Raw genomic sequence first — 12,854 nt, forward strand, 5'->3', positions numbered from 1 at the left:
AGGAACGGGGCCTGCACTAATTTAGGCGACTCCACACAGTGTCGAGTCCACCCCTGGTTTATGCAGCAGCTGGAGTCAGAATTTGTTTCGTGAATTAAAAAAGTTAAGCTTTTGAAAAGTAAAAAATATATTTAAAAAATCTGTAAAACAAATGCTATACATTTTGGGATGTAAAACAAAAGGCTCTCAGAATATATTTAAATATTTTGCATTGGCACATCTTAAAACGCAAGTGTAAATGTTTACAATTTTAAAATGATAAAATCCACAAATTAGTCATTTTATGTAAAATGGTATGCAATTACATCCCTTTAATAAGATATGATTATAACATTCAAAAGGAACGCACACTCACATGATTAAAGCAAATCGGCCGAACTGAAATTCAAAACACAACCATATAATTCCTTTTAAAACATCTTTTATATGTTTCCATTAGCACCAGTGTATCAGTTGAAACATTGCAATTTATTTCTAAAATACAATCAAAATAACACCTTAATGAGCTACAGTACTTATATTATAGCGCAATATGGCTTTGCAGTGCGGTCTCTAAGCAAACTGCACTCACAGAAGCTTGCTAATACATAAAAACATGACATTTTGACCTGTGTTAAATAATATATATATATTTTTAAATGAATTTCAGAGGTCAATAAGCATGCCATGTCACCTCTGAGTAGAAATGTGTAAAAAAACTATTTAGCAGTGTAGGTGTAATGGTTAGAAGCTTAGACCACCCTGGTAAACCATGGCAACGTTGAGCCATGTGGTTGGAACCGTTGTCAAGCCAAGGTTGGCCCAACAACCTTCCATGTCCCTTGAAAAGCCTCAGCTGAAGTTCAACAGTGCATCACTCTTGCATGCAATTTTGATTCGGTCTAACTTATACCGTCCAACAGTGCATGGCACACGTTGCAACATTTGCAATTTGCGGTTCTTGTTTGGTTTTTGATTGACAGCACCCTGTACTGCAGTGACTTGTTATTTAGCCACCGTACACCTCTATAATTACGTATTTTTTTGCGTTATTAACATAAGTTCATACAGTATAGGCCTAATAACAAAAACCTCAGCACCCACCCCCCCCCCTCCTTTTTCTTAGATGTCTCGGCTGAAATGGCTTAGTCTACTTGAGCTTATTCAGGCTGTGGGAAATAATACAGCGAAAAAAAACAACCAATAATTATATTTCAAATAACAAAGTGGCTGTGACTTCAGATTGAAAACGTAAAGTCGCATTTACAGCAACACAAATAGGTGTGCACACCTTTGCACAGAAATACTTTAGCTGCCATTATCTTCACAGCAGCAGCGGCGGCGGCGTTAACCCCGGGCAGCGCTGTCAATCAACCGCAGACCATCCCCTCTCACTCCCACGAATCGCTGAGATGTTACGTGCGACAACCCCGCCGCCCTCTCCAATCCCACCAGTGTTGCAATCCCATGACAATAATAAACGGACCCGGTTCGTGAGGCTGACAAATATCTCTGGGAGGCTCAACGGAGACGCGTGGTGAGAAGCACCGCCACCCCCACGCCCCCGTCCCTCCATCAGGCCTGCCCACTTTTTTCAGTGAGCCAGGGTCACTCAACAACTATCATCAACCCACCGCGAGTGGCTCGCTCTGACACTACTGCCCATAGGCCCTGATCTAACTCTTGCCATCCTTGTCCACTACTTGGGTGGAGCCCCATCCCTTTCCTTGTATGATGAGTCAAGCGGGAAGCCAGAACGTTTCATACCGAGACGAAGTACTTATTTTCGAAAACGCTGCGGAACACCGGGAGAGCTCTTCTGAAACTAGAGCTTCCTCGGCCAAACACCAGGTTACTTTTGGGTATCTTTGCGAGCATGAATCTGAATGTCGGAATTGTTGTGAGCAATAGTAGTGTCAACTGAACAGCGTTTAACTTCAACATTTGCTCTTCAACTGGACAATGCGCATGAGGCAGTAAGTTTGGTGGAAATGAACGCAACCTGTCAGCTTGATATTGTTATTAAAAGGCATCATCTATAACGGGGGTGGCCAAACCTCCTGACCCTACGATCAATACCTTCACATAGCCGTGAGCCACAGGAGCAGATGGCATGAAACTAAAAAATGTTTTTTACCAGGTAAGGCCCACTGAGCGATATACATATTTCAGAAGCGACCTGGCCACAAATGATAGCTCAACGAAGTGGCTCATCACGTGGAAATTTATATCAGCCAAATACTCCAAACGATTCTAAATGAAAAAAAATGGAGTACCCGGAGAAAAATCCACACGACCACGGGGAGAACACCGCAAACTCCAAATACACAGCAGGCGCTAGGGTCGGGATCGAACCCACGACCCCCTGCATACCAGGCAAGAGAATTAACATCTCGCCACCGCGGCCGGTTCATTTGTGCCAACTGGCCGTTGGGTCTCGAATTTCGAAGTCAGAAGGAGCGCCCCCCGGGGAGTACTCACGTCGGGCTCTGCCGCGTGCAGGGGCAAATGCCCCATGTCAGCCCTGCTTCTGCAGATGTTTCGTTTTACTGCTTAAAGTAACGTTACGTTCAAGAGTCAGACATGGTAAGCCGCGTCTCTACCGAGCCACAAACGGACCTGGAGAGAGCCGTACGCGACTCGGGAACCCACGGTTTGGCCACCCCACATCTGTGAGACGCCACTCGGTTTGCTGGACAGCACTCCGGCCGATGCGTGAAAGAAACAGCGAGTGGTGTGCGAGTTGCCAAAAGAAGATCGTTTCAGGTATAATGAAAGCTGATTCCATGCACGTGAAGGTGAATGCGAACCTAGATTGCTGTGAGCCGCATCGCAAGCGTGGACTAAAAACTATACACGTGATACCTCAACAAAACACATTTCATGAAAAGACCAGCTTTAAAACGCAATTTGTATCTTAGAAAGGGTCAATCGGAGTGCAGAGCACTCTCCGTCGACCAATATAAAATCAGCGCCACGATCGGACCACCAAAAATGTGAGTTGGAAAACGGCGATGATTGATCAATTCACTGGCGGTCGCAAAAGGTGGGCGACTCAGCATCCTCAATGTCGATAGATCTTTGGGCCAACTGATAGCATCCTTAACAATGACACATCCTTTAGAAACGCATAGCTTACACAACAACGATAGATTCCTCGAACAACATATGACCTGCACGACGCTGACGGGCGAATGTCCCAAAAGGTAAGGGGACATTTTAACCTCACGTCCGTGCTTTTTGGTGAAGATTGTGGGCTGAATGGGGCATGACACCTCGTCATTTCCGACTCGAGGGCGAACGTATCACGTGATCAAAGATGGCGCTTCCCTTGCTCACATGCACATTAGAAGGGCAGTGAGCTCTGCTCGTTTCTCGTTGTCCTGAGAGTGCAGAGACGAGCAAACACTTGTCGAAGAACAAAGCAACAATATGGTCACAGCTTTGCAAACAGATGGAATGGCTGCAGTTTGCGATTATAAACATCACAGCAAAAGACGTGTTGCACGAACAATGACACGTCAGTATTTTAACCAATTGTCCATTGCGTAAAGGTTATCCCAACGAGCCAAGTGACCGCAAGCGAATAACAACAAAGTCACCGGACGCTCTGCATGTGTGACATACTTTGTTCGCGCTCGCTGCTTACTCTTGCAAACCACTTTTGTTTGCGATCAATGAGTTGAGAAGGGTATTTTACACCGTTGTAGGTTACCATATGGATTTAAATTGAATCGTAGTTATTTTACGTTGGCAAGATTCGTACGACACGATAATTATTCGCCAATGACTCTCACGTGTGATATAATTTCACAGATTTATAAATCACCCCACGTACCCCCTGGAACATTGCCACGTGTTTCCCCGGTTGAGAACCACTGATTTAAGGTGTCCCCGCGTGGCACATTAAGCCCCGGGGCCTGGAGTCCTCTCAGGCCTCCAGGAACCTGTGGGTGGACCTGGCGATGTGCCGTGGTTTTTAGATGGGACTGTACCACTTTAGAGCCATAGAGATGGACGAGTGGTCAATTTCTTTGGAGAAAGGGGTTGTTGATTTTAAAGACCGTTGCCTCTTAAGTCAATCGGCGTGCAAAAGAGAACACGTCCCCTGAAAAATGACGTATAACTCGGTGCAGAAGAGCCATGCCACAATGACATAGGTGATTAGGTCTTAAATTATAGAATGTGGTGATATGATGATGGTCCACTCTGATCGCCCAACGTGACCTGTACATACGAGGGATTTAGATATCGGCAAAATGATGTCACAATACGGCAGTTTTGGTTGGGAAAAGCGTGGAAGTGAAATCACTTAACGTGACGTCACACGTTCGGATCAATATTTCCGAGCTATGTTCGATTTTTGGACAAGTCAGATTAATCCAAAAACATTTGGGAACACATCCCTCGCACACACTCGTATAAATTGTATTTGTAGCATCGCATCTTTACACCGTCACCCGCGTTCATTTTGAATGGAGGCCGCTTTCACTTATAAATAACGAGGTTAAGCGCTGGAAATATAAGCATGCAGGGACATCTTCCCTTGCATTATGTTAGAGGCATATGCTACGGAAATCTTGACGGGAAAAATACAAAAGATAAGTAGCACGAACAGCCCTTCACCATGACAACAACGTTGCCGCCACAGAGACCTATTTCAAATGGCAACATACGTATGAATCGAATTAGAATCCTCAGGGACGATTAGCTAAGAGGAAGAATAAAGAGATCCACGACTGGATGAATCGATCAGAGGGTGATATAGAATATGGCAATCTACTGTAGTCACCAATGAGAGTGTTTTACATCGTAAAGAAAGCATCGTTTTCGTGTGTTGTATTTTTACACAGTCTATGAGGGAACGAAACGAAACAAGCTGAACACGTAGGCCTTCGCGATGTAAATGTCGTGGGTTTACTCTCCAACACACAAGCGGTGTGCTGAACTAGTAACGAATTGGCACACGTTTTGTTTACGTGACAAATCCTCTTACTAATTGGCGGTGTCGGGTGGTGGCGGGTTTAACGACACATTTATATTTACGTGATCTAACCCCCCCCAAAAAACCCTCTATTACGGATACTAAACAAAACTTGGCCTTTATTAAATTCGGGCGCACTGCAACAAACCGTTGACCTAAATTTAGTGCTTAAGTTGAATGAGGCAACTGAAGCAACAGAAGCAACTGAAGCAACAGAAGCAACTGAAGCAACAGCAGCAACTGAAGCAACAGCAGCAACTGAAGCAACAGCAGCAACTGAAGCAACAGAAGCAACTGAAGCAACCGCAACAACTGAAGCAACATCATTAATTGAAGCAATAAAAGCAACAGCAGCAACAGCAACAACTGAAGCAACAGCAACAACTGAAGCAACAGCATTAATTGAAGCAACAGAAGCAACAGCAGCAACTGAAGCAACTGAAGAAACTGAAGCAACAGCAGCAACTGAAGTAACAGCAGCAACTGAAGCAACAGCAGCAACTGAAGCAACAGAAGCAACTGAAGCAACAGCAGAAACTGAAGCAACAGAAGCAACTGAAGCAACAGCAGCAACTGAAGCAACAGAAGCAACTGAAGTAACAGAAGCAACTGAAGCAACAGAAGCAACTGAAGCAACAGCAGCAACTGAAGCAACAGAAGCACCACGGCTCTGCCAACTGCTGTGGACGGCGACACAGAAACGCAAAGTGAAAGTTGCACGAGCTTGCGGGGCAAATCGGGCTCTCTGCATACATCCCGTCGTCAAAGCTCATTTTTTTACCGTAGTGTATAGTGTACGCATATTTATAATAAAAAAACAATAACACGAATTGTTGTTTTTAGCAGAAAATTAAATTGGGCACAACATAAATTGCAACTTGGTAGAGAGAAAGAGTCGCCAAACTATTTTGCGACTATCACACTTTCTTTTTGCAAAAACAAAACCGGACTGATTTTGCATTCTTAACTCTCAACAACTCGCCAAATATACTCGACAGAGGAGACGTTGCAACAGGATGAAATGAATCCGCGACAGAATGAATGATGAATTATGTTTATACGGTAGGCCCATATTTGGAGTAATTTGGCGTGACTTTGCCCATATAAGTAATACTGGAACTGGAATTGATGTGTTTTTAACGATCCAATGCTCAATGAAACGGTAATCGACCGATTTTTAACGATACGAAGCTTGTTCCATGTGTTCGAGCATCGATCAAGCATGGCTATGATATTTTTAATACATGTGCCTATGTGTTCGAGCATGGATCAAGCATGGATCAAGCTGTGATATTTTGGATTGAAAATGCCCATATTAGGGCGCCCCTTGATGCTGATTGTCTTCCATTCACATTAACATAATTTATCATTCACTCTGTCCCGCATTCATTTTATCCTGTTACAGCACACCCAGGTGGAGGCAGGGGGGGTTACAGCCAGGCGCCCTCCTTTAAAAAAAAGCCTTTAAATGGTCGTTGCATGTCATAGACCATTCATGAGGTTTCCTATATAAATGTTCAAACGTAAACAAGTTCATCAATACCCGATGTACATCTCATTTGAGATACACTTAACGTTACAGAACGATGACTTTGATTAGTTTGCAATCAATTTAACTTCCTTGCAGCTATTCCCCACCTGCCACCTGGCCACCGGTTTGCTCTGTGGGGCAACGCGCCGCTCCCCGCAGTGCAGTTTCACTGCCGCCTTCAAGGGCGAGCTCTGCTCAACCAGATGTCTCTGCTGCTACAAACAAAAGAAACAAACGCATGTCTAGAAATGGTGTCCACCTCAAATTAGCATCGAGGTTGTTCTCGTCTCTCGTTCACAGCCCTCACGCCGGCGGCATAAAGACGAGTGGGTGAGACTCCAGGACAAGCACTGTAAGCTCTCCCACAACGTGCTACTCATTTTGTATAAAACCCAATGACCCCCCCCCCCATGCACAACCGAATTTAATTCAGCAAATTTAGTAAAAAATTGAGAATTAATTTTCTTGTTATGGCAAAGTGTCTGTCGTGGATATTTACGTATCTATTTTGTGAACCCATCGTGGGCTATATTTCCATCCCAAAAATGACCTCGATGCATGACGTTTGACCGAGTCACACCCCGCCCACCACCCAGGATTAAAAAAAAAATCGCAAACTTCCAATTGCGAGCCGCCCGCTCTATCGCTGAGCCACCTGGCCGGGCGCACGGCGGGCAGACTCTGCACCATGACAGACAGCCTCACTGAGCAGGTGACGTCCCGTGGGAAGGACGGCACGCGCCAAAAGATTCGCCGGGCAACGTGCACCACGGTGGATGTGGCAACGAATCGTAGCACTTGCACTACAGCGGGCAGGATCCATGCGGGGGTCAAAACTACTGTGGCCACGTGCGATTTTTTTTTCCAACCAGTGGCTTGTTGTGAAATGCCCACTCCATGAAGAAGTCGTCCTCAAGAAAAATGCGGTTGGGCTTTTGGCGCGGCGCTGGGTAACCAGAGGCCCATAAAGCCCCTCGCCCTTTCGCAGAACGCGTCTGCACGGCGATCCAGTATCGGTGGCAGCGCAGCGCAGTGCCCCGACCTCAATGTGAGCCATGAGGTCGAATCCGATCCGAGAACTGCAGCCCATCATCCCCCTCCCGCAGTCAATAAAATAGATACCACGTCGTGGGCAGTTGCAATACCGTGACATGCCGGTGGGAACTGGTCAGCAGACGAGCGGCATGTGGCCAAGTGATGACACAGGCTGCGTGTCGCATCTTGACGAAAAGCACTAACAGATTTCCAGGGGCACATTTGATTAAAATGATAAGAAATTCATGCTCAAATATTTCCGTTGTCGTGTATCATTATTGCATTCATAATTTAATAGATTTTCATAGTTAATGTTATTATTGTTTGGAAACAAGGTGGTAATACGTGTTTAGCGCTAATTATAAATAAGCCACTGTGTTGGTTTATATTCAAATTGGGATTTAATAGTTTTTTTATCAAACGCTTCGTGGATTTAAATAGCACGTGTGCCATTTAATAGTAAACTCGAGGGCGAAAATTTACACCCAATAGCCCAGGGAGCACTTTAAATCTTGTGGTGCCTCCTGAACGAATCAGACTCGCCGTTCTAGGGACCAGCATCTGGCAGACCACGGGCGATGTCATCCTGGCCCACGCTAAACATCAGCGCACAAGAACACCGGGGGCGAAAATACCGCAGCTGCCAAGCTGTCTCCCGCCTTGAAAATCCACAAAGTAACGTGGGATGTGGGAACATGGGTGCAGGGAGGGTAGCTGCCCCCCCACTGACTTTTGAACTAGCGGAGTCAGATTCTGTTGCCCCCCTCACGGTACAACCTTCACGAGTCCTCGATTACTCGACATAGGGTGGCCTTGGCTACATGCCCCCACGACCTCCGGATCTGTTCCACGTGCCGTGCAAGACGGTTGGGCCATAGCCAATAAGCAGACTCCAGTTGGCATCCGCGATCTGTTGGCCTTGCTAGGGGGTTAGGGGTTCACGCCGCATAGCGCCGTGAGGAGTAAATACGTTTCGCTTGGGCGTGCAGTGTGCTTAGTCAATCTCAATCCCGCACGTAATACTGCCGCGACAGCAGCAACGCCTGGCGCCCGGGCGCAGCGCTCCGAGTGCATCAGCCGCGTCGTATATCACTGCCAGCGCGCGGATCGAAACGTCGGACGTCGCGCGCGAACGAAACGTGGCGGCATGACCCGAAAAGATGTCGGAGGGCGCGACCTCAAGCACTCGCGCGGTCGAATAACCGACGGAGGTGACAAAACAACCTCCCTTGAAATTACGTAGAAGTCGTCTTATCTGCAATCCCTTTTAGCTGAAAAACCCTCGTGAAGGCAGAGGCCACGACATCCGCGATCTCTCCCCGGTATCCGTGGACGGAGGATGAGAGAAAGACTTCCCCGTCGCGACGTCTACGCCACTTATCCACGATTCCTCTTGTCGCACGAAGCCACCCCCCCCCAATATTACCGTGGAGGGGGGGGGGGAGGGCAGGGTTTGCGACGGTGCGCTTTTATTTAAAAACCAGCCACCGCCCTCGTTCCATCACGACGTCAACCTTCGTAGCCGGCGACGCGAACGCTCGTGCGTGACCGTGTGCCGCTGCATCGGGCCGCCCCGGCGTTTTTAAATGAAAGCGCGAGATCTGTCTTCCTGACCCCGCGCGACCTCCACCGAGACGCGAGCGCCCCCCCCCCCCCCCCGTGGCAATTCCCGGCCGCATCGCTTGCACAATAACATATACAAACACTGCGTCCAGATGCAATCGCGTTTTAATACTATGTCAAAAAAGCGCACGACAATTGGATCCCCGCTAATTAAAAAATATAGTTACATTTATCGGCTTCGTCCCCGACAATATATTTTTCACTCATCCATAATTTCCCCTCTCCCCCCGCCCCGCCCCCCTTCCCCGTATTTCGCTGTATATTTTTCATTGAAGGTGGCGGTCAACGTGATGTCCCAGGTCGCACTGCGGCACTCGTCACGGGCTCGACACAGTTCACGCGATCCGGAAGCCCCCACATATATATTTTTTCTCTCTCTCTCTCTCTCTGTCTTCTCCGTGATTTTGTCCGTCATTAATTTAAATTAGTCGCCTCTCGTCGTGACATTTTCTTCGACGCCTCCGCTTCAAGCGGGGGGGGGGTGGGGGTGGGGTGGGGGTGGGGGTGGAAGGGACGGGGGTGGAGGCAAGGCTTAGGGCCTCTCGATCTCGCCCGCGTTGAAGCAGCCCTGCGGCAGGGCGTCGCGGATCTCCTCCAGGTTGCGGATGTCGGCGAGCGCCTGCTCCACGCTCGCATCGTAGCCGCGCAGCGCCGCTGACTGCGACGCCACCACGTCCTCCAGGCGTTGCAGCCGCGGCTCCAGCTCGCCGCCGCCCGCCAGCGCCCGCTCCGCCTCCGCGTACTTGCGCTCCAGATCCTGCAGCCGCCCCAGGTCTACGTCCTCCAGGGAACCTGCCGGGCGGCACACGCAAAGGTCGATCGTCACCCCCCCCCCCACCCCGCCCAGGTATACGCTTAACAGGCTTGTGGGGGGCAAGTGGTGCGAGCGAGTGGCACGCACGAAGGCCGCCACGTACGTTGCACGTGCGTATGCTGAACTTGTTTCGCGCCGTACGTTGCCGACCGTGCTAATCGGAGGCGTGGGGGAAGGGCAGCAAACTAAACACAAAAAAGCAGTTCTAAAGAAGTGAGTTTTCAATCTAGATTTAAAAGTGCATGGGGTAGGTACGGCACACGGAGGGGTCGGTGTTACCGCTGTTGCTGTAATTTCCTCTGTTGCTGCTGTAACTGCTGCTGCTGCTGGCACTGTTGGTCTAACTTCCTCTGTCGCTGTTGCTGCTGCTGCTGCTACTGTGATGCTGATGCTGCTGCTGCTCACCCAAGTCACGCAGGAGCTGCTCGATCTGCTCCAGGGCTCCGCTGACGGAGCTCTTGGCTCTCCTCGCCTTGTCCTCGGCCTCCTGTGCCGCCTCAGCTGCCTAAGCAACGACAACAACAAACAGCAAGAAGTTGCTATTGAACACTGGCAACACGCAGATGGCCGAGTGACAGCAGAGCACAGAGGTCAGAACGCTGAGCTGGCAGTGTTGAAATCCTGGGTGTGAATCCAAGTTTCAGCCACCTGTTAATAAACTAGCTTATCCAGTTTCGTGAGTTAAAATGAAGTGTTTTTTTTTATTTTACCAGGTAAGGCCCACTGAGCTATGTTTTTCAGAAGCGACCTGGCCACACATGATAGCTCAACGAAGTGGCTTATCACGTGGAAATGTATAGCAGCCAAATACTCAAAACGCATGTTTCAAAACGTAGAGGGAAAAAGCGGACGATCTGGAAAAAAATTCACGTGACCACGAGGAGAACATGAAAACTCCAAATATATGGCAGGCGTTAGGGTCAGGATCGAACCCACGACCTCCTGTATATAAGGCGAGGGAGTTAACATCTCGCTACCGTGAGTTGATGTTCTTGCCCCAGTAACCAATGACTGCACACCAATAAAAAAAAACACATCTCATCAAATTACTATTTCACTTTATTTGGCTGACTTCAGTGCTCAGCAGGGAACATTAAAGGTTTGTCCTTCATGCGGGTTCAAAGGTGACTGAGGCGACTTCAGAGGTAGCTCTGTCACGTCACCTTCTGGGGGCATGCTCTGTGACACAGGGCGGATGATGCACTGCTCACTGAGAGCCGTCACAAACGAATATTCCACCGCCAGATAGATTGTAATAAAACTGAAGGCGTGAGGGGGGAAAGTAAAAGTGATAGCACTGAAATAATAATAATAATACCACCTGGACAATCGCGAAGAACTCAAGCATCAAGTGTCATTGGCAAAGCACTACAGCTGACGACCAAATCACTCGGAATGTTCGCCAACTCGTCAGATCCCGAAAGCCAAGCAAGGGGATTTGAGCTTGGATAGCGCACGGGATGGGCGGTGGGCAGCCGAGGGCAGTGCGACAACATCCACCGTTGCACCACGCTCCTACGAACCTCACGTTTACCGCTCTCTGCTTTTGTCAAACAGGCGGCGACCGTTGCGGTGAAGTGTGGTCACATGACCTCCACGACCTGCAGTGGCATAGCGAGGGCCTCGTCCCGCGGCCGATTAAAAGGTAAACGCCTCCGCCCCCCCCACCCACCACCCTGTCCCCCTCCCTCCATTTAAGCAACACACTTTACCCCTTTGTCATAACGCGCCCAGTTTATGGGAGTTCACGGGCCCACTCCCCCTTCGTGTCTCCCCCCCCCCCCCACCTCCGAATAAATGGTGCAGCAGTTGCGTCGTGAATGCGCCGCTCGAACGGCGGAGTCGGAGCGAACGAGGCTGGCGGCGCGCTGAAAGGGGCCTCGCGCTTTATTCAATAAAAAAAGAAATATTTAAAAGGTAAAGGAGCGGTCCTGCAACGGCTGGCTCACGCCACCGCTGTCAGAAGTGCCTCCACGAGAGGGGAGCTCTGCGGAGACGGCCCCTCCAGAGGGGACTCGGCCGGCTCTCGCACGGCTGTCCAGACGGGGGTTTGGGAGAGGTGGGAGCAGCCGCACTTGACCCCATCACGCTTGACGACCTGCCAATCGCTATGTGGATGGCAGCGCCGGTAGGGCGGGGGGCGAGCGGTGGGGGTGGACGGGGGGGGGGTTGGGGGGCGGGGGGGATTTAGTTCACCGCCGCGCCCGGGGGAGATCGAATCGACCGGGCGATCTCGGGATCGCAAGCCCGGTCGGTGCGCCGCCGGACCGTCAAAGCGCCGTCGCGGCGGTGACGGCAACAGCGGGGAGCGTGTGGCCCTCACCATGTTGGCGAGGTCCGTGTCCCGCGCGGCGTCCTGCTGCTTGCGTGCCAGCTCAGCCTCGGCGCCAGCCAGGCCGGCGAGGAGGCCCGCGGCTCCCTCGGCCAGGCCCGCCGCGTCACCGTATGCATTCTCCACCTCCGTCTTCAGGCCGCCCGCTCGCTGCGGTGAGACAGGGCCACCAGCAGACATGGCGGTTAAAACTGTGGTAAACACATTTTTTTTTTGACCAGGTAACAAGGTCCCACCGAGGTACATGTAGTAGCTCTTTAACAGAAGCGACCACCTGGCTATCACGGATGACAGCTCTACGAAGTGGCTTATCGTCACGTGGAAATGTCCAGCAGGCTGATACCCTAAAGGCGTGGCGTTGATTCTAAATGTGGAGTGGAAAAACCGAAGGACCCGGAGAAAAATCCACGCGACCGCGGGGAGACCATGCAAACTCCAAATATACAGCAGCAGGCGTCAGGGTCGGGATAGAACCCACGACCTCCCGCATACCAGGCGAGGTGGTTAACATCTCGGGCACCGCCGACGCGACGGGAGTTGCTGCACGCCGGCGCCG

The 12,854-nt window shown here is 49.8% G+C and overlaps 1 protein-coding gene across 2 annotated transcripts in view; it reads right to left on the minus strand.

Annotated features, from left to right (window-relative positions):
- Nucleotides 1–276: 276 nt before the first annotated feature.
- The window catches only part of LOC116953224 (laminin subunit gamma-1-like), a 173,449-nt gene continuing 160,871 nt past the window's right edge, over nt 277–12,854 (minus strand). For both annotated transcript variants that reach the window (XM_032973191.2, XM_076074754.1), the window contains 3 exons: nt 12,290–12,448; nt 10,372–10,471; nt 277–9,944 (listed from right to left, as the gene is read on the minus strand). In XM_032973191.2, coding sequence (XP_032829082.2) covers nt 9,685–9,944; nt 10,372–10,471; nt 12,290–12,448 — 519 coding nt within the window. In that variant the 3' untranslated portion in view covers nt 277–9,684. The remainder of the gene's footprint in view (nt 9,945–10,371; nt 10,472–12,289; nt 12,449–12,854) is intronic.

Source organism: Petromyzon marinus, chromosome 50, assembly GCF_048934315.1.
Source record: "Petromyzon marinus isolate PM22_M1 ecotype Great Lakes invasive population chromosome 50, UKy_Petmar_22M1.pri1.0, whole genome shotgun sequence".
NCBI lineage: Eukaryota > Metazoa > Chordata > Hyperoartia > Petromyzontiformes > Petromyzontidae > Petromyzon > Petromyzon marinus.